This window comes from Danio aesculapii, chromosome 5 (genome assembly GCF_903798145.1).
Source record: "Danio aesculapii chromosome 5, fDanAes4.1, whole genome shotgun sequence".
In the NCBI taxonomy this organism is placed as follows: Eukaryota; Metazoa; Chordata; class Actinopteri; order Cypriniformes; family Danionidae; genus Danio; species Danio aesculapii.
Genome location: NC_079439.1, coordinates 12980945 through 13005324, shown reverse-complemented (window position 1 = coordinate 13005324; position 24380 = coordinate 12980945). Strand labels below are relative to the sequence as shown.

The 24380-nt window shown below is 35.1% G+C and overlaps 1 protein-coding gene across 3 annotated transcripts in view; it reads left to right on the top strand.

The window, feature by feature from the left end:
* Positions 1-24380, top strand: part of ksr2 (kinase suppressor of ras 2) — a 248940-nt gene that overhangs the window by 8500 nt on the left and 216060 nt on the right. For all 3 annotated transcript variants that reach the window (XM_056457390.1, XM_056457388.1, XM_056457387.1), the window contains exons 2-3: positions 9254-9394; positions 22998-23148. In XM_056457390.1, the coding sequence (XP_056313365.1) occupies positions 9374-9394; positions 22998-23148 (172 nt within the window). In that variant the 5' untranslated portion in view covers positions 9254-9373. The remainder of the gene's footprint in view (positions 1-9253; positions 9395-22997; positions 23149-24380) is intronic.

Below are 24380 nucleotides of genomic sequence, written 5' to 3'. Positions count from 1 at the left end.
GTCTTATCCAATATCCATTGGGAGGGTGCTATCACAAATGGACCTGTCAGACGAAGGCCGATCACTTTAACGTTAATTTTGCAGAATAACTGTGCTTATCACTGGGTGACGAGCTTTTATAATACGCTAAAAGCATTATGTAAATAATATATATATATATATATAATATGTAATCAATATAAATTATTTCTAAGACAACAACAAACTCTGTACCGCATCTTATGTCATTCCCTCGCTGTAAATGCTAGCGCTTCCCGTTTTTTTCTGCAACCTCGCTGCGCGCATCCTGAATGTTTACAAACTGGTAATTCGTCTATAGGTGAACTGAATAAACTAAATTGTCCTTGAATGTGAATGTGAGCGTGTATGGGTGTTTCTCAGAACTGGGCTGTGACTGGAAGGGCATCCACTGTGTAAAACATATGGCAGAATAGTTGGCAGTTTATTCCACTGTGGCGACCCTTGATAAATGAAGCACTTTTTTTTAGGAGAAATCTAAACGATATAATGTCAACAAAAAAAGCTTGAAAAGTAAAGTGTCATGCAGGAAATTCTGGGAAAGCCAATTTAATTCATGGAAAGGTACTGTTAATTGGGTTAATTTTGTTATGTAATTGTTATTATTCCATTTTAATGTTAGTTAATATTTAGTAGTACATTTTTATTAAAGTAGCACATATTTTTGAAAACTACGATGACATTTTTTACGGCAGCATTTTTATGTTAAAATTATGGCATGTTTTACAGTGAAGTATTGCACTATTTTGCGAGTAGGTCTTTATTTTCAGCATTAGATAGTACTATGGTCATGATTATACTTTTGCATGAGGATCTGTTTTTTTCTCTATAATATTCCCTCTTTAGTATTGGGGAAACCCATTTTCCATTGGCTGTTTATTGCAGTCATCACTGGTGTCAGTAAGTCACAATCAAGCACTTTGTTTGTTCACGTTGATGGAATAATAATGACAAACATTAGATATTATCTGGGGGTACTTGCTTGTTTATCTGGTGATTGATGTGCATTAGTAATCTGAAATTTACCAGGCTGTGGTGACGCTGAAATCATAATGGCATTTGGTTAAAGTAAAACAGTGATCTCTCTTTAAATATGTTATGTGCTTATCCAAAATTATACAAATACTTTTAACATTTTACAGTATATTGCAAAGATGACGTGGTTCAGATAAACTCTTTCATTGAAATACATCATAGTTTTAGGGACTGATCAAAAACTATTAATGATTATGAAGTATGTCTTTTTGTAAATTTATAATGTGTAGTTTATGGGGTCAGTTACATAAACTAAAACAATTGTACTATAAATAAAAAAATGATCATTAATAATTTCTATTACTACTTTCATTTATTTTATTTCTGTTAATTGCCAAGGAAATATTTTTCATTTTCGTTTAGTTTAACATGTATCAAAATTGTGATGTGTTATCAATTATTTATTCATTCCTTCATTTTCTTTTTGGCTTAGTCCCTTTATTAATCTGGGGTTGCCACAGTGGAATGAACCACCAATTTATCCAGCTTATCTTTTATGCAGCGGATGCCCTTCCAGCTGTAACCTATCACTGGGAAACACCCACACACTCCCATTCACACACATAGACTATGGACAAATTTATAGCTTACTCAATTCACCTGTACCTCATGTCTTGTGGGGGAAACCGGAGCACCCGGAGAAAACTCACGCGAATGCTGGGAGAACATGCAAACTCCACACAGAAACGCCAACTGACCCAGCCGAGGCTCGAACCAGCGACTTTCTTGCTGTGAGGCGACAGCACTACCTACTGCGCCACCACATCGCACATTGTTATCAATTAGCTAACAATAAATGCAACTGTTTCCTAGTACTGGGTCGCAGCTGGAAGGGCATCCGCTGCGTAAAACATATGCTGGATAAGTTGGCGGTGCATTCCGCTGTGGCGACCCCAGATTAATAAAGGGCTAAGCCGAAAAGAAAATGAATGAATGAATAAATGCAACTGAGGTGGTGCGGTGATGCAGTTGGTAGCTCTGTCACCTCACAGCAAGAAGGTCGCTGGTTCAAGCCTCAGCTGGGTCAGTTGGCATTTCTGTGTGGAGTTTGCATGTTCTCCCTAAATTCATGTGGGTTTTCTTCAGGTGCTCCGGTTTCCCCCTCAGTACAAAGACATGCAGTACAGGTGAATTGGGTAAGCATGTCCGTAGTGTATGTGTGTGAATGAGAGTGTATGGATGAGCATCCGCTGCGTAAAACATATGCTGGCTGAGTTGGCGGTTCATTCCACTGTGGCGACCCCAGATTAATAAAGGGACTAAGCTGAAAAGAAAACGAATAACTGCAACTGACAATGAGCAAATTTGCTATTTTTCTGCTTAAATGTTAGTTAATATTTACTAGTACATTATTATTAAAAAGTTATATTTATCTACATTAAAATTTACTTTACCATTAATAAATTCTAGTATTTTAGATAATGTCATTCATTCATTCATTTTCCTTCGGCTTAGTCCCTTTATTCATCAGGGGTCGCTACAACGGAATGAATCGCCAACTTATCCAGCACATGTTTTACACAGCGGATGCCTTTCTAGCTGTAACCCAGTACTGGGAAACATCCATACACTGATTCACACACATACACTACGGCCAATTTAGTTTATTCAATTCACCTATAGCGCAGGTCTTTGGATTGTGGGGGAAACCGGAGCACCTGGAGGAAACCCACGTCAGCATGGTGGGAACAAGGTGTAACATGTGTAGACGTTGATATTTAGTTGATTTTAGGTTGGACATTGACGTCGGCCTGACGTTTGATTCTGACGTCAACCTGATTTTCATTTCCAAACAAAATCCAACGTCCACATGATGTTGGGGTACGTTGGTGTAAAACATCAATATGACATCATGTTGACATCCTGTGCCTACATTGTATAATATAGGGATGTCCAGACCCGATGTTATTAGCCGAAATTAGCCCCATCACGCAGTTTCAGATTCGATCGGAATCGGACATTACCTCCTGGACTCGAATAGAATATATATTCTCATTATTTTTTAAACACATCTATAGTTATGCGGTGGCTCAGAATTAGACCTCTTTCTTGACTTAACACAGAAACAACAACATGTGCAGCATGACATCACTTTGATGCAGAGACTCTCTTGGTTAAATCCTGGCAAAGTAGAACACGGAAGCAGCTTAAAGTGGAAAGCGCGAGTATGTCTGCGGTTTAGAGGTATTATAAAGTTCACGACAGCATTGCCATAGCAAACTGTGAGATATGTAAATTGGGACTGCCTGTTGGGTATTTTAAGTTGAGGTGCGGTTTGTTTTTATAATAGATTTTTTTTATATTTACTGTTGCACTAAAGTCCAAAAGTGAGGAATTGATGTTATTTATTACTTGGTTGTTCAAGCTACCTCACAGAAGTGCTCTGTTTGTTAACAGAGTTGTTGAATGTTAAAATAAGGTGAATTAAATAAAAAATAAGGATCATCCTAGATCTCTTCCTTCGCTCTTTTTTAATTTTTTTTTATGTATTATAGAAGTATCGGATCAGGTTTCGGTATCGGTATATCGGTATCGAATCTATATCGGATCGGTTTCGGACTCAGACTCAAGGGGCAAAAAACCTTATCGGGAAATTCCTAGTATAATAGCCAAACAATGTGAATAAAATGGCTTAAACGGATTTTATTTTTAATTTAATCATTCATTCATTCATTCATTCATTCATTCATTCATTCATTCATTCATTAGTTCATTCGTTTATTAATTTGTTTATATGCATCCACTCAAAGAAAAGGAGCAAAAATACTTTAAAAAATGCACCTTTGTACTGAAATTAGCCGTAATATCTACATTTTGACACCTTAAATTTAGACATTAGTTCCTAAAGTGTAAAAATTAATCCCATTTGTATGCATTAACAGGGAAAATGTATAAACTTCTGTCTATATATGTATAGGCATATACTACATAGGCATATACTGCATATAGACCATTTTATGGGATGCAAACAATAACAATGGTCCTAACGTATTTCTTGTTTTACATTTTTAATTTCCAAAGTTTCAGAGAATCCAAAAAGGTCCAAATATTGATAAATAATCCTATGGCAGGTGTTTTAACATAAAGTTATCACTGAATTACCGCTTGTTACAGTTATTAAATAGTTTGATAACAAGCAGGAAATGTTCGTGGGCCAATGACATCACCACAAGTAAAGTGTTTGACTGACAAAAAAAGTGTGATTCTGCGATTTAAAGAATTAATCTGTTCTGTTCATGAATACAATGGCAGAAGTTACAAGAGAGGAAGAGAGGATGATTGTGACATCAGTTTATGATTCAGTTCTGCTGGATTTGGGTCAGTTCTTTTTCAGTTCAGAAAGGGGTATTTAGTTCAGGGACCTAAATTGAAAACTGAGTGAAAATGAACGGGTACGTTTGAAAGGACATCTCTAGGTTTTAATCTGTGGATTTCAACCGGCCAGGGACCGACAGACAATGTGCTTTGTTTTCATATAGTAACATTCAGCAAACAGTGTTGCCATGGCAAACCAACTCAACTACAGATGTAGACGGTGTTTAATATACTGATAATGATGCTGAAATGATCAAATAGCTGATCCTTATTTACTCATTGAATGGTCGTTATGTATTTTGATGTGGTCTATTTTCATGATAATTTTTTCACTTTCAATCTTTTTTCTTTTCCTCGTGAACCTCAAAAGCTCTTGAATTTTGGAATGCTTTTCTTTTTGGAAATATGATCATTTTACAAATTACCTAGAATTAAACCGTTTTTTAAACTTTTAAACCATTTTTTTAATCCATTCAGCCAATCAACTACTGTATGTCCACTTTTAGCTTAGCATAAATCATTTAATCGGATTAGACCATTAGCAAAAATAGTTTTAAGAAGATAATCTTAATAATTTTGATAATTTTCCTATTTAACGCTAGACTCTTCTGTAGATATACGTTGTGTTTTAAGACGAATGGAAAAAAAACAGTTGTTATTTTCTAGGCTAAAAAAATCATTGAGTGTCACAGAGTAGGTTATTTTTGAGTGAGGTGCTAATCGTCTGATCCGATTAAATGATTTATGCTGAGCTAAGCTAAAAGTGCTCCCGCCACACCTGGATATCGGCTGAATGGATTCAAATATGTCAAAACTTCACTGTTTAACTGCAGGGGAATTGTAAAATGAGCCTATTTCCAAACAAAGTGGAGTGTACCTTTAAAGTCGCCATGATATGAAAATGTACTCTTTTTATTTTTATACGAATATATTAGTCCTTATAAATGATGTATCTGTGCACTTCAGTATTTTATAAAAAATAATTTGCCCTCATAAATTTTAATCAAATACCTTAACCCTTTGAAATCGGTGCGTTCGACATGAAGGACAGCTGCAGCCGGTGATCAACGAGATTAGCCGAGCGCAGGCGGAGGCGGAGTTGAAAACGAAGCCGTCAAGCCAGTTGGACACTTTGGGGCTCAATATTGCGGCAGTCATGATGACCGATCACATTGCGTCATCATCATTTATTTATTTATTTTTATTTAAAACAACAAAAGATTTACAAATGAAACAGAATACAGTCTCTACAAACTATAGTTAATTTTTAAACAACAAGGGAATAATGAATTAAATATATAACAATCGCATGAGAGAAATAAGGGGAAACGAGAGGGGAATAAACATAAAAACGAACAGGCTTATTAAATACAAAGCAATAAGCACAAATTCTAGGAGTTTAAACATCACTCTTTAGGCTAATACTTATTGTGTGAATATGCTAAAAAGGGGTTTACATTTATTTACATTTATAGATATAATAGTAGATAATAGATATAATACTTTCCAATATATATTAATGTAAAACCCAAAACAAGGTGTTTTGATTGTTTTAAACAATGATTAAAATTATTTTGGATAATGAAAGCATTTTCAAAAAAGCACTTTAATCCAAAAAGATTGAACAAACGGACATTCCTAAAATAAGTGAGCTGCACTTTAAGCAGACGTTTCCCAGAAAGACCAGGTATAAACAGCTAGACAGGAAACGATATATATATATATATATATATATATATATATATATATATATATATATATATATATATATATATATATATATATATATATATATATATATATATATATATATATATATATATATATATATATATATATATTTTAGAATCCTAAAAAAAGTTATTTAACTTAATTTGTTTAGAAACTTTTAGGGTATCAGGATCAATGATGATAATTATTTTATTTTAAGTCTGTAAGACTTATTTGAGTTAATATTTAGGTTATTTACTAAAATATATCATTCAAAGCGTTCATGGAGCTGAATAAATAGTCTGTATAAAAAAGGTCGAAAATAAGCATGTGCAAACAATCTAGCCTTTATAACCAGATTCTTTAACAAAACATGTTTACTGCAGTAAAATATTAGCAATCTAAGCATGATGTGTACAATATAAAAAGTTAATTGTTTGTTTTGAAGTTTGTGAGACAGAAGTTGTCCAATAATAAACCAGAGACACGTGGTTGTTGTCATGCGGTGAACTCGGCCAATCATGTAATATCAGTGTCGTCATCCGAGCTCGTGCAGTCGCTCTTCAGATGCTGCAGGGCCTAAATCAGTCGTCTGATCTCGGAGCACTGTCGCGGTACTTTGATGCCACATGTGACAGTCACGTGGCGTCAGCGCAGCATCAATTCGAACAAAATTTCTAACCAGCATGCACCGCTTTAAGACAGATTTCGATCGATCTGCGCAGCGCTGCATGAAGTCGAACGCACCTAAGGACTTTTCTTCACTTCTGGTCACATGGAATGCCATTAGGGAGGAGCTATCAGTGAGCGTCTCGTTTCTTAAGTCTTAAACTTTAAAATTGTCCATTCGTAAATCTTCTATGCTTTTGTTAGCAAACTTTGTCTTTCAACAATGCAATAAGTTCCCAAAGAACAATTCATGCACTGCTCTACATTTAAATTTTTTTGTTTCAATAGGATGTGTGTCACAATAGTGAAAAAAGGGGCAATCTTAATGTAATACGGTTTTTTGGCCCGTTGGCCATCAGGAAGAAGGAGGCAGAGAACCAATACATTTTCAGTGACTTGATTAAATAAATAAAAAGAAATCAAACGGGTGGCGGCAGTCCCAAGCACAAACTGCAGCCTAACTGAAAGCAAAACAAACATAAGCTCCTCAAACATAAGTCTTCCTCTGTCGTCACTTCTCTTTTTATGCTTATTCTTCACCGTTAGACTAGAGACAGGTGATGCTCATTATCACTTGTGTGACTGGACCACACCCCCCTTGTGATGTTTAACCAATCTCAATCAATCTTAAATCCATGTTTTGCATGTAGTATTAAAAATAACAGAAACATTTAAACACACACTTTTTTTTGTTAATTTAAGTTGGTACTTTGGCATAAAGTGGAATGACTAACAAGATTAAGTTGCATTTTTATTTTTGTAATTTTTTTACAGAACAAAATATTAATCAGTAATCAATCATTTATATTTCATGTCATTAAATTTTGTTAACATGAATATAAAACACAAGGTACATGACTCATAATATACTTTCAAATGTCTAACATTTATAATTTTGACAACAAAGCCCCTACTGTAACTACTGTGTAAGAAAAAAACTAGTAAACTGTCAAACAATGCATGCATATCAATTATTTATGCCTGGTGCATGCTGGAAATGGACAACAAAAGATTTATTTTAAGGGCAGACTAATTTGAATTCACAATTGCTTTAACCTAATTCCCCTTTTGTATATATATATATGTGTGTGTGTGTGTGTGTGTGTGTGTGTATAGTTAAGACTCGACTGATTAAGAACGTCCATTTGTCTCACCTTAGTTTTTGTTTAAATATTGCTTTTATATTTACTCTGCTCATTTCTCTGCTCAAACTCGCCGTGACTGTCTTGGGAAATTTGTGCAACGTAGAATATTCATGTTTTTTCAACATGCTGAGAATCAGATAAAAGAGAACATGAAATATTGAACAACGTGAAGGACAGATAAAAATGCCAAGCGTTACATTTTATTTGCTTACACACAAAAATGCAGGGGGGTTTCATCGCAAATTTGGTTAAATATGGACAAACCCAAGCACCATATGCAAATACTCTCAATATACTTGTATTGTACATTGAAATATTGTTATTCTGTAGATACAGTCAACAACTTTAAATTACATTGTTTTATAGCTTTAAATCTGTGCCATTTACAATGCATCATGAGTTCTTTTCGTCATTAAAGCTGTAAAGTACCTTTATCTTTTTACTGATTTGAATATAATTTGCTTCCAATCGAAGTTTGAGTGTGTATGGATGTTTCTCAGTACTGGGTTGCAACTGGAAGGGCATCCGCTGTGTAAAACATATGCTTGATAAGTTGACGGTTCATTCCGCTGTGGCGACCCCTGGTGAATAAAGGGACTAAGCCGAAGGAAAATTAATGAATCAATGAATCTGCGAAGTAAACACACTAAATAACCTTGAGATCTTTACAGAAAAAAACAGGAAGCTTACCTTCCTTCCTGAACATAAAGTCAAAAGTAATCAAAATCAATTGGCAGGCCACCTCTACAAGCTCAAACTCTCAAAAAGTTGCAAGCATATGTGGACATTTGGACAATAATAAAGTTTGGTCATTGGCCGGAGGGGTTGGGAAATCCAGGAACTCTCTACTCTCAGCAACAGTCGCACCAAAAATGAGCTTGTCGAACTCTGCCGAAAGTTCTGTTTTATAGCCCTCCGCAACCAGCATCCAATCAGAACCTGGACCACATTAACATGGGAGCCTATGGGATAAGAAAAACAACACAAGAAGGCGGAACAAAGGGCAAAACCCCCCACGTTCAATGCACAACAAAAATAAATAAATAAACTTTAATCATTCCCTCATACAAACTAACAGTACGAGGAGTGTGGTTAAAATATTATGGCTGAAGCGTCAGACTGACATCATCAGAGAAGAACCACCACTCTAAATGCAGAAGCAAATGGTCAGACTTTGATTGAAGATTATTAAAACTGAAGATTTGATTAAATTAGCTTGCACATACTAATTGTTCACCTAAAGAATAACAATGTGCGCTAGCAAAATAAACATTATAAATAAATAAATAAAATAAAAAATTCCACAGACACCAAAATACAAAACACTGTCTAAAGTTCTTTCTTTCTTTGTTTCCCTCAAGGGTAAACTGGTGAAGTACTTCAGTCGGCAGCTCTCTTACAAGCGTAAAGTGTCCTTACAGGAGCGTAATGTGGAGCTGGATGGATTTCCTCGGCTGGGACACTGGTTCCGCATTGTTAACATGAGGAAGGAGGTTCTTGAGGTAAGTGGAGTCTTTATAAAACACTAATGCGCAAACTCCGCCCACAGAACATTTCATTGGCCAACGCAGTCATATAATTACTAGTCAAGAAGAGATCAGGCTCATTTCTGAGTTTAAAAATGTCACGAATGGAGCTTATTGTGATGTGGAAATGATAATGGTTTAGGGTGAGGGACTAGTATTGGTATAGCATTTGTTTCGATAATCAGCCCTATGATTGACTTTAAAAGGATAGGTTATGCCTAAATTAAAATGTACTCATTATTTACTCACAGTGAAACATTCGTGAGTTTCTTTTTATTTTGTAAACACAAAAGAAGACATATGGCACTTGTTCGAGTCTCACAAATAAGACAATTAATATTACAAATAATATAAAGGCCTAAATATAAATATATAAGCTATTGAATTAGTTAGTTAGTTAGTTAGTTAGTTAGTTTATTTATATAGCACATTTTTTACAACACACAATCAATACTAATTAAAATAAATCCTACATCACATACATAACAATTAAAACATAAGGCAAACCTCTCAACATTAAAAAGGCTCAAATACTGAAGAACAAAGATGGTGTTTCAGAAGCTTTTGAAAAACAGATAGAGTTGGAGTGTGTCTGATATGGGGTGGAAACCCGTTCCAGAGTTTTGGCGATAACATCAATAGCCCGATCCCCATTTCGTTTACTCTGGAACCTTGGTACCGAATGAATAAATTGATCAGAAGACCTTAGTGACCTACCAGGATTATAAACATGTAGGAGGTCTGATAAGTAAGGTGATGCCAGATCATTTAAGGATTTAAAAACAAAAATTATTATTTTAAAATCAATCCGTGACCTAACAGGCAGCCAGCCCAGAGAGGAGAGAACTGCGGATATGTGCTCATACTTCCCTGTCAGAGTCCCTGTCAGAAGTCTCGCAGCTGAATTTTGGACTAATTGCAATCTATTCAGGGCATTTTGACTAATACCCATATAGAGAGTTGCAATAGTCAAGTCTTCCCAAAATAAAAGCATAGGTCACCTTCTCAAGGTCATTAAAAGAGAGAAATGACTTCACTTTCGTATTTTTCGACTTCAAAGTCGTAAATGAAAAAAAACTACATTTAATAACTGAATTTACTTGTTTGTTAAATTTCAGATCCCTATCGAAATGAAACCCTACAGTAGGTTTCTAACAACAGGTCTTTGATAGGTTGATTGCTCACCAAAACCTAATAATTCCACAGGGGTAGGATCGCCAAACCCGACCAGCTTAGTTTTTTTTGTGCCTTTACTGAATGAGCAGTATGCTACGTCCGACAGATCACACTATTATGTTTTTCTCTTCCTTTTCATTCTTTTATAACCTGTTTTAACACATTTAATCTGTTTTTAGTCATTTCATTTTTATTATTTGTTTTTATTTTTCTTATACTTGTCTCTTTTATTCCTGTTTATGTAAAGCATTGAATTGCCACTGTGTATGAAATGTGCTATATAAATAAACTTGCCTTGCCTTGCCTTTTTTCTCATTGAAATTTAAAAAATTTGATGGCAGCCAGGTCTTAACCTCGATTAAACATCTCATAAGGGAGTCAAGGCCATTTTTATCATTGTTTTTAAGAGGGACATAAATCTGAGTGTCGTCAGCATAAAAATGAAAAGCCACCCCATATTTACGAAAAATAGATCCTAAAGTTAAAATATATAAAGAAAAGAAAATAGGTCCAAGGTTAGACGCTTGCAGAACTCCATGTGTCAGGGGTCTGGAGGATTAAAAGCTCTGACCAACATTAACACAAAAGCTTCTGTTTGACAAATGAGATCTAAACCATTTAAGAGCAGAGCCCTGAATGCCCACCAAATTCTCAAGACGGGAAATAAGGATCTAATGGTCTATAGTGTGAAAAGCTGAAGAAAGGTCACGAAGCAGAAGGATCACACAGAGTGCCCCAAGTCCCTAAATAACAAAATGTCCTTCATCACGCGTAGCAGTGAAGACTCAGTACTATGATATGCCTTAAAACCTGATTGAAAAACTTCATGAATACTGTTAAGCTCCAGAAAGCTCTGCAGTTGTGTTAAAACCGTTTTCTCCAAGATCTTAGATAAAAAGGGTAGTTTTAAAATAGGTCTACAATTGGACAGCACAGATTTATCCAAATTTGGCTTTTTCAGAAGAGGCTGCACTACAGCATGTTTAAATTGTGAAGGCACCACTCCAGAAACAAGACTCCTATTAATAATGGACAAAATATTAGTGCCAATAATCTCAAAGGCTAGTGTAACCCCGCCGGACCTACACCACCCACTCCGAGCTGGTATTGAACCGGCGACCTTCTGCATGGGAGTCGATTGCTCTAACAAGGAAGCTAAAGACCATGGCCTCTAGTGTCTGTCGCTAGGGCTCCTTTAGAGGTCAAAGGAGTGAGGTTTACCTGCACAGCGCTTACTAGCTGGCCTCCATTACACTAGCTTAAAAAACTTTGATGGGAAAATATCTTATGGACAGCTGCTAAGTTTTATCCGGCCTATCCGGAATTGAACTGAATTGATGGCATGATAATCATAATTGAACCGAAACTTGAGACCAGTGTAGGTTCATATCCCTACCAAAAAAAAAAAAAAACTTTCCACAATTCTGGAGCTGGGTGGCATAGTGACTTAGTGGTTAGCACTGTCAGCAAGAAGGTCGCTGAGTCCCAGCTGGGCCAGTTGGCATTTCTGTGTGGAGTTTGCATGTTCTCCCTGTGTTGGCGTGGGTTTCCTCCGGGTGCTCCGGTTTCCTCCACAGTCCAGAGACATGTGGTACAGGTGAATTGAATAAACTAAATTGGCCATAGTGTATATGTCACGGTTTCAGAGAGGGAAAGGGAGCAAGGACTTAAATGCAGTGAATATAATGGGTTTATAAATGATAAACTACCCCGAAGGTGAAAACATTAACAAAACAAACAAACTGGGCTGGCAGGGATGAGCAGGGCAGGACAAGGCTGAACACGACAGGACATGGTGAAATACGACAACGAACTGACACAGGACAGCAGACATAAAGAGAATATAAGCTGAAATAATTAACACACAGACAGGTGAACATAATAAACTAATAATGGGTCAACAAGGAGGGTGGGACTAGACAATAGATGGAAGAGCACATGACAGACAAACAACACAAGCCATGTGCTCACATAAATGACTAGAACACAACACTAAAGCACGGGGCCACAATGTAAACACCGAGCCACGTGCTTAGACAATACCAACATAAACAGATGCAAGACACGAGCCCATGATAAATAATCACCTTACCATGCGCTCACACATGCAACGTGCATGTTTCATCTCAGCACCATCAGAAACCGAAACCAACTAAACTTAGACTGAGAATGAAACACCACGCTGCTGACAGAACAAACACGAGTACAAGAGCGCGCCTCCCAGACACGCCCAGACCTCATGAGCCCGCATCAGGCGGGAACGCGCACGGCCCGAGCGCGGCTGAGACGGCGCTCATACAAAAGACACACAATGACAGAAAAGCAGTGCGCGGCCCAAGAAAACTCAAACCGAGCAAAACACACAAGACATGACAGGACTAGTGTCTGGACTCTGCCACCAAAACAAGAATTAAAAAGACCGGAGTGGCAGAATCCTGACAGTATGAGTGTATGACCCCTGATAAATTAAGTCGAAGGAAAATTAATAAATGAATGAAAATAAGATATTTTGAAGAATGTTTTAAACTGGTAGCCATTGACATCTATAGTAGAAAAATACTATGGGAGTCAGCGGTTACTGGATTTCAACATTCCTCATGTCTTTTTGTTTTAGCTAAAGTTTGTGTCAAAAATAAGAAATACATTTATTAAGGTTTTATACAAACAGAGGGTGAGTAAATGTTTAATTTATTGGGTAAACTATCAGGACGGTCAGGACAGTCCCCTCTGAGCTATAAGCTAATAAATATGACAAAAACTTCATCAAAAGATAAAATCAATTAAAAAAATCCAAACTTTTAGCAAAACTGTAACAAAACTGTTAATTAGGAATGATAAAACAACTTTGTTCTCAAATGTTTTTGGAAAATATAAGTTTTAGTTGATCCAGTAACTCAACCTTTAAGTTTTTTACACTATATCACCATACAGAATAAAGTTGGTTCAAAATAAACATTGGTCTTAAAATTAATTAACATGTTTTGGAGCCCTAGAGCTTGACAAACCACCTGTAGAAAACACACTCTTTCATCTCTTTCATCACTTTAACCGACACATGCACTAGTTTTGCACCCGAAACTTTCTTACAATCATTCCATATCTTTATAAAAACATTGTGCGTTTATGAAGTGAGCTTCGCATTGGTGAACGGGCTTGACAAACCACCTGTAGAAACACTCTTTTCTCTCTATATAATAAACACTTCCCTTCCTTACTCTAGCATTTAATTCTCTGAGCTCTAACAATTCCCTTGTATAATTAGCACTTCTTGTGTGTATTGCCTCTTAGTGTTGAATCGCTAAATGCCTCCTCAATTGTAAGTCGCTTTGGACAAAAGCATCTGCTTAATGACTAAGGCCCCATTTACACTAATATGTTTTAGTTTTAAAACACATAAGTTTTGCAATGGTTACGCCATCCGTCCACACTATGTCTGAGTTTTCGAGCGCAGATGTTCGCCTGTCTGATTGGGGCTTTTTCCTCAATATTAAGTAGCCTACACACAGTTCAGTCCTGCATCCTCTCCTTGTAAGTTCAGACTTTGCAAGTTTGATATGGAAAACAAACTCACGAGGACACGTCGGGTAAATCTTCAAAGGGAACAGTGTACTGTATGATCTCATTCACATCACTCTGGCTACGTTGTTTCACTTTCTTAACACTTAAATGAAAGCATGACATAGGGAACTGCCTATTTTCATTTTGATCTGAACAACTTAACAGACACTAAACATGTTGAGGCATTGTGTAGCTACATATTTATATGAGCGTCATCTTCACTGTATGCATATTTATAACAAAACGGAGCCTATAACATCACTGCCTCCTTTCATTTTCATTGAAAATATTAAACACACCGTCTCTTTTGCTGAATATCAGTTTTAATAATCAAAAATAAGTTTATACAATATAGGAAATAAAGGCAAGCAATCTGTCAAATGTGCAGAATCAGTGTACGCGGTTACATTAATTAATATAGTAGCTTATCTTTGCGCTCAGCCAAAACACGTTACCTGAAAACTAGTAAGAGATTCAAAAGACCAGGGAATATGTCGTTAGATAGAGATAACAAGATGAATTAAATGTCACGTTTAACAAATATAGTGAGATGAGATCCAGCGGTAGATCCTTAATGAACAGTCTGACGTGCACAGCTCTCATCGCTGTAGTGCATGCCAGAGTGTATGTGTGTGTTGTCACTTGATGCACATTTTCAGCGGTGTAGTGTGGACGTGGATCGTTTTCATTCTAAAACGCTGTTTTAAAACCAAAGCGTATAAGTGTAAACGGGGCCTAAATGTGTGTATATATATTTATATATATATATATATATATATATATATATATATATATATATATATATATATATATATATATATATATATATATATATATATATGTATATATATATATATATATATATATATATATATATATATATATATATATATATATATATATATATATATATATATATATATATATATATATATATATATACATTTTTATTTATACATTTATTTTTATGTAATATATATATATATATATATATATATATATATATATATTACATAAAAATAAATGTATAAATAAAAATGTATATATATATATATATATATATATATATATATATATATATATATATATATATATATATATATATATATATATATATTTATTTATTTATATATTTGATTACATATTTGAATACATAAAAATAAATGTATAAACATTACATAAAATAATAATTAAACAAGACAGAAATGTGAAGAAATGTGTAATTTTTTATTTATATTTTACATTAATGTTAAATAGAAAATTGCTTTCATGCAACTTAATAACACTTTTTGGATATTTGACAGGATTTTTCTCAGCTTAAGCGGGATGGAAGCGAAATAATTTGTAAAACATTTTTTTTTTAATCTTTGCATAGTACATTACGATAATCAAGGCAGCTAACAGAAGAAAGAGATTAAAAATACAATAAATAAGTAAAATATCTCGCAGACACACAGTGAAGGTTTAATTATATGTAAATGTGTCAGTGCTTTATGGTTGTCCATTGAGATCATCCACTTGAAGAATCAGGATTTTTTGGGTCAAGTAGAGCCTCCAGATACAGCAGACCTCTAAATGTGTCCTTTCTGATCGGCTGAAGGCTGTAAACTGAAGGTCCACAACACCAGATAGTCAAAAGGCCTTGGTGTTTTTTATTTATTTATTTATTTTTATTATTTTATTGATTTAAACAAGGGAATATAGAGTTATATATGAATAAGTATAGAAGGAAATAGGCCTGTCACAATAAACAATATATTAACTTATAGTAGCGGTTGTAAGTGTAATTGGGGTTTTTGAAGTAGGAGTTGAAGTAGTATCTGTAGTAGTAGATGTCGTTGTTGTTGTAGTATCAGAAGTATTAGACGTTGTTGATGTAGATGTTGTAGTAGCAGTCATTGCTGTAGTAGTATCAGTAGTAGATGTAGTAGTAGTATCAGTGGTAGTAGTTGTTGTAATAGTATCAGTAATAGTAGTCATTGTAGTAGTAGTAGTTGTGGTTGTGGCTGTAGTAGCAGTAGTAATAGTTGTAGCATTAGAAACTCTCTGTAGTAGTTGGTGTAGTACTTGGGATTTATTTTTATTATTATTATTATTATTATTATTATTATTATTATTATTATTATTATTATTATTATTGTTATTATTATTATTATTATTATTATTATTATGCCAGTCAGTTTTCATGAGGGGTGCTGGATTTGGATTGAGCACATTTCAGGTCTTAGTATCCAAGAAAGGGATCCCAGGTAGAAAAGAATTTTCCGTTAGAATTAGACATCATAAAATCAGAGCATTTTCAAGTGGATAACAAAAGTCATATCCATTAAGCAGAACCGAAAAAAGGAGGTAAAGGAGATATCCCGTTTTTAGTATTAGCAGCTTGGCTACAGTCATGCCTAGAGTGAGGGCTTGTTGGAGATGTTTTGGAAGGGTGAGGGAGTCTTCTGAAACACCATAAAATAGCAAGCTCTGTTTCTGGTTGGAGGGAAATGTAATAGACTTTGGAGTATAAATCAAAAATGTTTGTCTAAAAATCAAACAAAGAGGGGCAAAACCTAAACGCATAAGCTGTGGTGTTCTCTGTAACTTTACACTTGTCACACACAGGTAAAATAGAGAAAAAAAGTTTGTGTAAATTGGTTTTGATATAGTGCAGGCGATGAATAACTTTGAACTATATTAATTGGTGCCTACTGTTTACCGAAAAGGACCATACTGTAGTCAGGCATTTAGTTCCTCTGATATCTCAGTTCCAAGTTCACTCTCCCTAGCCAGTTTAAATTTCTCATTAGAAGTTGAGACAAAGGTTTTAAACAAACCAACGAAATGAGAAATGAGATTAGTGGACTGAGGAGGCTTCAGAACGACATGAAAAAGCTCACATTTAAACAGTAAAAAATGCAGTCTTTCATAGATGTTTATTAATAGGTGGAGGAAAGCAAACCTGTCACCATTTATTTAATATTATAAATGTCATTGAGAACCACTCAAAATCTCTCAGAACACTGAAAACATAATAACAAGTTTGATTAATAAATTAGATGTAATTTGGTTCACTGAGGCACATTACTGAACATAACCAAAAAACTTGACCCCCCGATTGTCAATATATAATTCGCACCCTGACTATAATTAAATAAAATATTCATACACTCATTTTCTTTTTCCGCTTAGTCCCTTTATTAATCTGGGGTCACCACAGCAGAATGAACCGCCAACTTATCCAGCATATGTTTTACACAGTGGATGCCCTTCCAGCTGCAACCCATCACTGGGAAACACCCATTCACTCATTTACACACTACGGACAGTTAAGCTTACCCAATTCACTGAATTTGAGCTGAAACTTTTCAGACACATTCTGGACACACAAAAGACTCATTAAATCTGATAATAACCTAGGGGTAACCTAAGTGCCCTTTAACATTAATTATTATTGTTTATTTGTTTAGGATATACGTTTTCACATTCTGCTTCCAGTGCCTAATGTTCTAAAGAATAAAATATTATGTGTTTTTTGGAAGAGTGTACTTGCACTATAATGCTATTATACACTACCTGACAAAAGTCTTGTTGTCAATCTCAGTTGTAAGAGCAACAAATAATAACTTGACTTCCAGTTGATCATTTGGAAAAGTGTCAGAAGGTTGATTTTCCCATGAATCGTCTTTTGATCTGCATCCCAATCATCTCAAATACTGCAGAAGACCTATTGGAACCTGCATGGACCCAAGATTCTCACAGAAATCATGCAAGTTCGGTGAAGGAAAAATCATGGTTTGGGATTACATTCAGTATGGGGGCATGCGAGAGATCTGCAGAGTGGATGGCAACATCAACAGCCTGAGGTATCAAGACATTTTTGCTGCCCATTACATTACAAACCACAGGAGAGGGCAAATTCATCAGCAGGATAGCGCTCCTTTTCATACTTCAGCCTCCACATCAAAGTTCCTGAGAGCAAAGAAGGTCAATGTGCTCCAGGATTGGCCAGCCCAGTCATCAGTCATGAACATTATTGAGCATTATGAACATTATATTTGTTGGATAGGTGACAAGACTTTTGTCAGGTAGTGTAGTGTTAAAATGGTCTTAAAATGACAATAATATTGTTTATTGCAATAAAATTTGGTGCTATTTATATACCACAAAAAGATATTGTGACAGGCCTACAAAGGAATTAACAACAAAAATTAATTCCATTTAACATTTGAAGAATATTAATCATATACATCAGGGATGTCAAACTCAATTCCTGGAGGGCCGCAGCACTGCACAGTTTAGTTCCAGCCCTGCTTCAACATACTTACCTTTTCTTCGTTACAGGTTTCAACAAACCTGTAGGTTTCAAACAAGACTGACAGACTTAATTAGTTTGATCAGCTGCGTTTAATTAGGGTTGGAACTAAACTGTGCAGGGCTGCGGCCCTCCAGGAATTGAGTTTGACATCCCTGATGTACATGAAGCTTTTTTTTAGCAGTTGAGATGTCTTGAGAGCTTTAGGATTAGTCTGTATTGAAGTCAGGGGATCATAAAAAGTTTAAGACCAATGAAAAGAGTTTACAGTATAGTACAGTCAGCATACATTTTGTTTTGTGAATCTGGTACTTTCCAAATAACAGAAGAATTTTTGTTAATTTGTCCATTTCCGATAAACCAGAGTTACAATCCATAAATTAAACCATTTTATCAGTTATACTGATAAATGTATAGTACATTTCAAAAACTAATAAGGAAAAGGGCCTCAGTGATGCTCACTATTCTCGGTGCTGTAAAAGTGCCGGCGCTGTTCGTTGTGCTGACGCCCCCAGCTGGTGAGAAGAAGTAATTGCAGCTTCACAAACTGTAAGAGCTCATTTCCAGGAATAAAAACAATAATTTCTAGATCGGGAAACTGATTTCGATAAAGAAGTAATGAAGCTTTAAAGACACTGAGCCACCAGTGAACATTTGAAGTCAGTTATAAAATCAGTTATAAAAGTTATAAATTGACAGGAATTGCATTTAATTATGCTCATTCTAATTTTAAATGTCATACTATGATATATTGATCCAAATACAATTTTATTATTGGAAAAAAATTATTCATTAAAATTTAATTTATTAGAAAATGTATGCTTGTGCTATAAATCAGTTATTCTTGTCCAAATAGATCCAAAGTGTTAAAATAGAACATTTTAAATATGAGGGTCAAATCATTTTTGATCCATACAGGAAGAACAAATGAGTGAAATACTTAAGGAACCAGAGCTGAAGTGAAGAGTAAATTTATAAATTTATTTAAAAGCTAAAATTGGATGATGTGATTTGTTTTGACTCCAAAGGAAAAAGAAAAACTTTCACAGTACTTAAGATAAGCATTTGCGTTTTGCAGGTTTAATGTAGGTTTGTAACTTGAACTTCTTATATCTTTTAACCTATTATCAGTGAGCAGAGCACTGATTCATTTAACTGAAAATGTAATAAATACAATAACATTAAAAAAGATCACAAACTAATTGTAAATATTTTTAAAATGTAATTTATTTCTGAGATGACATTAGAATTTGTACCTTATCACCCTTTTGTGGAAAATAGGTAATTTTGTTCAGGTTTTTCTTTTTTATTTAAAAATGAAAAATAATTTGACATACAATAGTTGTAAAAGTGCAAAAGTTCATGCGGTCACTTGAAACTATTTAATGTTTGCCAAATCAAAGTTAAAATTTGCAACAAAAACAATAAAAATATTTTATTGGTCAGTATACACTGACCTTTTGACCATTTCACTATTATTTTTTTATTTTGTTTTAAATTTCCCTAAAACCCAAACCAGGATCATTGGAAATATGTACCTTAGCCTACGTTGCTCCTGTTGCATTTTGTTGCTGGTTTTTACGTGACAAATCCACTAGGGGGCGCTGTCTACATTTTACAATACTGAAATAGTTTACTTAAGGTACATTTTGTTGTAGGTTTCATCAATGTTATGTCCCTGTAAATATTATTAGTGTGAAAAGAAACAAAAATTGTTGTCATCATACTGCCCCCTAGTGATAATTTTACCTAGAAACTGCAGTCAAACGTATGTTGAAGTAGTTTTTTGCAATTTCACAGAAATTTCAGTTTTTTATGATTTCACAGAAATTCATCAACAATTCGTCAATAATATGTCCCTGTAAATATTATTAGTGTGAAAAGAAACAAGAATTGTTGTCATCATACTGCCCCCTAGTGATTATTTTACCTATAAACTGCAGTCAAACGTATGTTGAAGTAGTTTTTTTTTAGCAATTTCACAGAAATTTGTCAATAATATTCCCCTATAAATAACATTAGTGTGAAAAGGAACAAAAGTTATCGGCATCATACTGCCCCCTAGTGTTAATTTTACCTAGAAACTGCAGTCAAACGAATGTTGAAGTACGTTTTTTGCGATTTCACTGAAGTTCATCAATAATTCGTCATTAATATGTCCTTGTAAATATTATTGATGTGAAAAGTAACGAAAGTTGCTGTTGTCATACTGCCCCATATTGTTCATTTTACCTAGAAACTGCAGTCAAACATTTGTTGAAGTACGTTTTTTTTGTAATTTCACAGAAATTCGTCCATAATTCGATTAAAAAATTGTCCCTATTAATATCATTACTGTGAAAAGGAACAAAAGTTGTTGTCGTCATACTGCATCCTAGTGTTCATTTTACTTCTAAACTGCAGTCAAATGTATATTGAAGTATGTTTTCTGCGATTTCACAGAAATTCATCTAGAATTCGTCAATAATATGTGTCTGTAAAGGTCATTAGTTTAAAAATGAACAAAAGGTGTTGTCATCATACTGCCCCCTAGTGTTCAATTTACTTACAAATTGCAGTCAAATGAATGTTATAGTATGTGTTTTGTGATATCACAGAAATTTGTCAATAATTCATTAATAAAATGTCCCTATAAATATCATTAGTGTGCAAAAGGAACATCATAATGGCCCCTAGTGTTCATTATATCTAGAAACTGCAGTCAAACATATGTTGAAGTCACAAAAATTTGTCAGTACTTTGTCCCTGTAAACAGGGCTTTACATTAACACCCGCCAAATGCGAGTAGATTTCAGCTGTGGTGGGTTAGACAGACTCTCTCACTAGCCACTTTGGCTGAAGATAATTTTTAAATTGTAGTTTTCTTAAAAGCAGTGTTCGACAGTAAAGATGGCCCAATATGCGTGCCAATTACATTTTAGAATCGAGAAGCAGCATGACTGACAAAAATAGCGTTCGCAGGAGCAAAAGAAAGCAGGTGAATACCGAACAAGAGGATAGTTCTATTTCACTATACGCAAGTGTATGTGACAAATAAAGGCCTGATTTGATTTGATTTGATTTGATCACTCGCGCGCACAGCTGATGTGATGCCTTCGACTGTTTAAAAAGCATGCATGCTCCCGTTTTCTGGCGCGAAGTGCCTGGAAACCCAACTGCTGCGATCGGTTCTCTTTGAAATAGACTGGACAAAAATTAATGTTTGTGCACCCAAAAGCTCCAGATGTTTTTAAAGCAGCAGCGGTTTCCGGTTTAGCTTTAACCATTCTTTGAACAGAACAAATTTTGCTTACGGTTATATTTGTTAATGTGGTTTAATTATCATTTTTACAATAACATTGCTTTAATAGGAGATTAACTCTCCATTAATGTATAGTTAGGGCTGAGAGACCTTTAGCCTGGACAGACTACTGTGCATAGTTTTAGATACATGGCAATAATTATTTTTTTTAAATGTAATTGTTTTTTTAAGAAAGGTTTTGTTGGGAAAAAAAGAGCATGTGTACAGCTATATTTCGCTTGACAATTAATATTTTGCTGTGATATATTATTTAAAATTTGTGGCTAAGAAATAATTATTTGTTTATTTTTGGTGTGGTCGGAGATAAATTTGACAGATCCTTAGTGTTAAGCCCTAAAAAGTCATGTGAAATAAAAACGAATTGCAATGCGACACTATGAAACCACAACCCATTTGCTCATGCGCATTAAGCAAGTTCAAACACAAAAAAAGTGAAATGAATGAGGAGGCAAATCAAATCAAATCACTTTTATTGTCACATCATCAGCAGCACGTGTGCTGTGATGAGTGAAAAGCTTAGGTGCTGGCTCCAGACATTGCAAAATACAGACAGTGCAAATGCAACGACAGTGCCCGCAATATGTACAATGAATAGGTGTACACATAGTTGTAGGCAGTATTGTTTTAAGTATGGATTGGTTAAAGTGCAGTGCATGCTACATATTGATGGTGTGCAGTGAGGGGTGTGGAAGAGTTTGTGTGGGGTGTGTTAAGTGTTCATCAGCCTGATAGTCTGAGGGAAGAAACTTTCCTTCTGTCGGCTGGTGCGTGACCGGATGCTGCAGAACCGTCTGCCTGAGGGTAGCAGAGAGAAAAGTCTATGGCTTGGGTATAGAAAAGTCTATGGCATGTGGACATAACACAATATGTGGCATGTGGACACAAAGTCTAAATCAAGTCACTTTAGCATGCCAAAGTCAATATATGCGGATAAAATATGTTTTCCCAACAACAAAATTGTGGCTTGTGAAAATGGCGAGTGGCTATCAACATTGGAAATCTACTAGCCACACTGGCTGGTGATCAAAAAAATGTCAAGTCATGGCTGTAAATACCATTAATGTGAATAGGAACAAAAGTTGTTGTCGTCCTACTGCCCCCTTGTTTTCATTTTACCTAAAAATTGCAGTCACAAACAAAGTACATTTTTTTGCGATTTTACAGAAATTGTCGGCTGAAACATGTAATTTCAATAAGTCTGTGTTGAAACATCTGCTTGACATTTGCCCATTGCTGTGTTTCAGGAGATTTCTCCAGGTGAGCTGACTCTGGAGGCTCTGTTAGAGATGGTGGATGATCAGGTGTGTGAAGAACTCAAGAAGTTTGGAGCTAGTGATGAAGAATGTGCTCGACTCAACGCCTCACTCACGTGTCTGAGATCAGCCCACCAATCAGGTGAGCTCAACAGATGCTGCTTTAAAAACATCTATTGTCAGGGTGTCCGCGGGGTCTTAAAAAGTATTAAAAGTTGATAAATCAATGTAGAGAAATGTAAGGCCCTTAAAATGTATTAAAAAGTCTTAACTGCTGTTTTGCAAGGTATTACATTTGATATCATTTTTGATTATGCATTGTATAGTTGTATGCTAAAGTTTGCCTGAATTGAATCTGCGAATGTCAGGATGCTGTGTAGTTTATGAAATCAATGAAATCCTGCTCGATTTGACATCATGCTGCTTCGTTTACTGCAGTAACCAAGGCAATACCATTATTTCTGCAGCTCTATAGGCGCCAACCTGCTGAATTAGCTAGATTTCATAGATTTTTATTCAGTATATGAATAATGTTTTAGTTTTGGATTATTTTCTTACATATTTAGTAAATATACTGTAAGTTAAAGTCTCACCAGTGTTTCCAGTTGAAACCTAAAGTGGTTATAAGGTCTTAATTTATGAAAGGTCTTGAAAGGTATTGAATTTCACTCTCTGATTCCTGTATATACTCTGATAATACACTTTAAAGCAGTGGCGTTATAGGTTGTATAACATTCATTTTGTTATCCAAGTACTTAAAATTACCACATACATCACGCGCATTCCACTTAATGCAGCTTTTGTGTTGGGTATTTAAATAGTCAGCTGTTCAGCAGTACCTGTTCTATCGGCAGGTGAGAGTGGGACTGTTGTAACATGGCAAGAGTTAAAAAAAATCTCGCCACAGCACTGTCATCATTCCTTCATTATTTTGAGGAGCAGATGCTGATGAGCTAATAATACAACTGTTTCGCGAAACTGAAGAGTTCTAACTACTGATGAAGCGTAATATTTGTTTTCACTGTATAAAATGTGTGTAGTTTTGTTTGTTTGTTTGTTTGCTTTATTTATAGAGCACATTTAAAAACAACAGATGTTGACCAAAGTGCTTTACAAAACGACCAACACACAAAATCTATACTTATATGTATATATACATATAAACAAAATATTTAAAACAGATTAAAATTAATTAATTGCAATTAAAAAGCAAGAGACAGAAAGGGATTTTTTAAAGATAAGACTTAAAAGCACCAAGGGAATAGCATGACCTGATATGTAAAGGCAGACCATTCCACAGTCCAGGGGCTGTGACAGAAAAAGCCCTGTCACCTCTTGATTTTAACCATGATTTGGGAACAACTAGCTGAACCG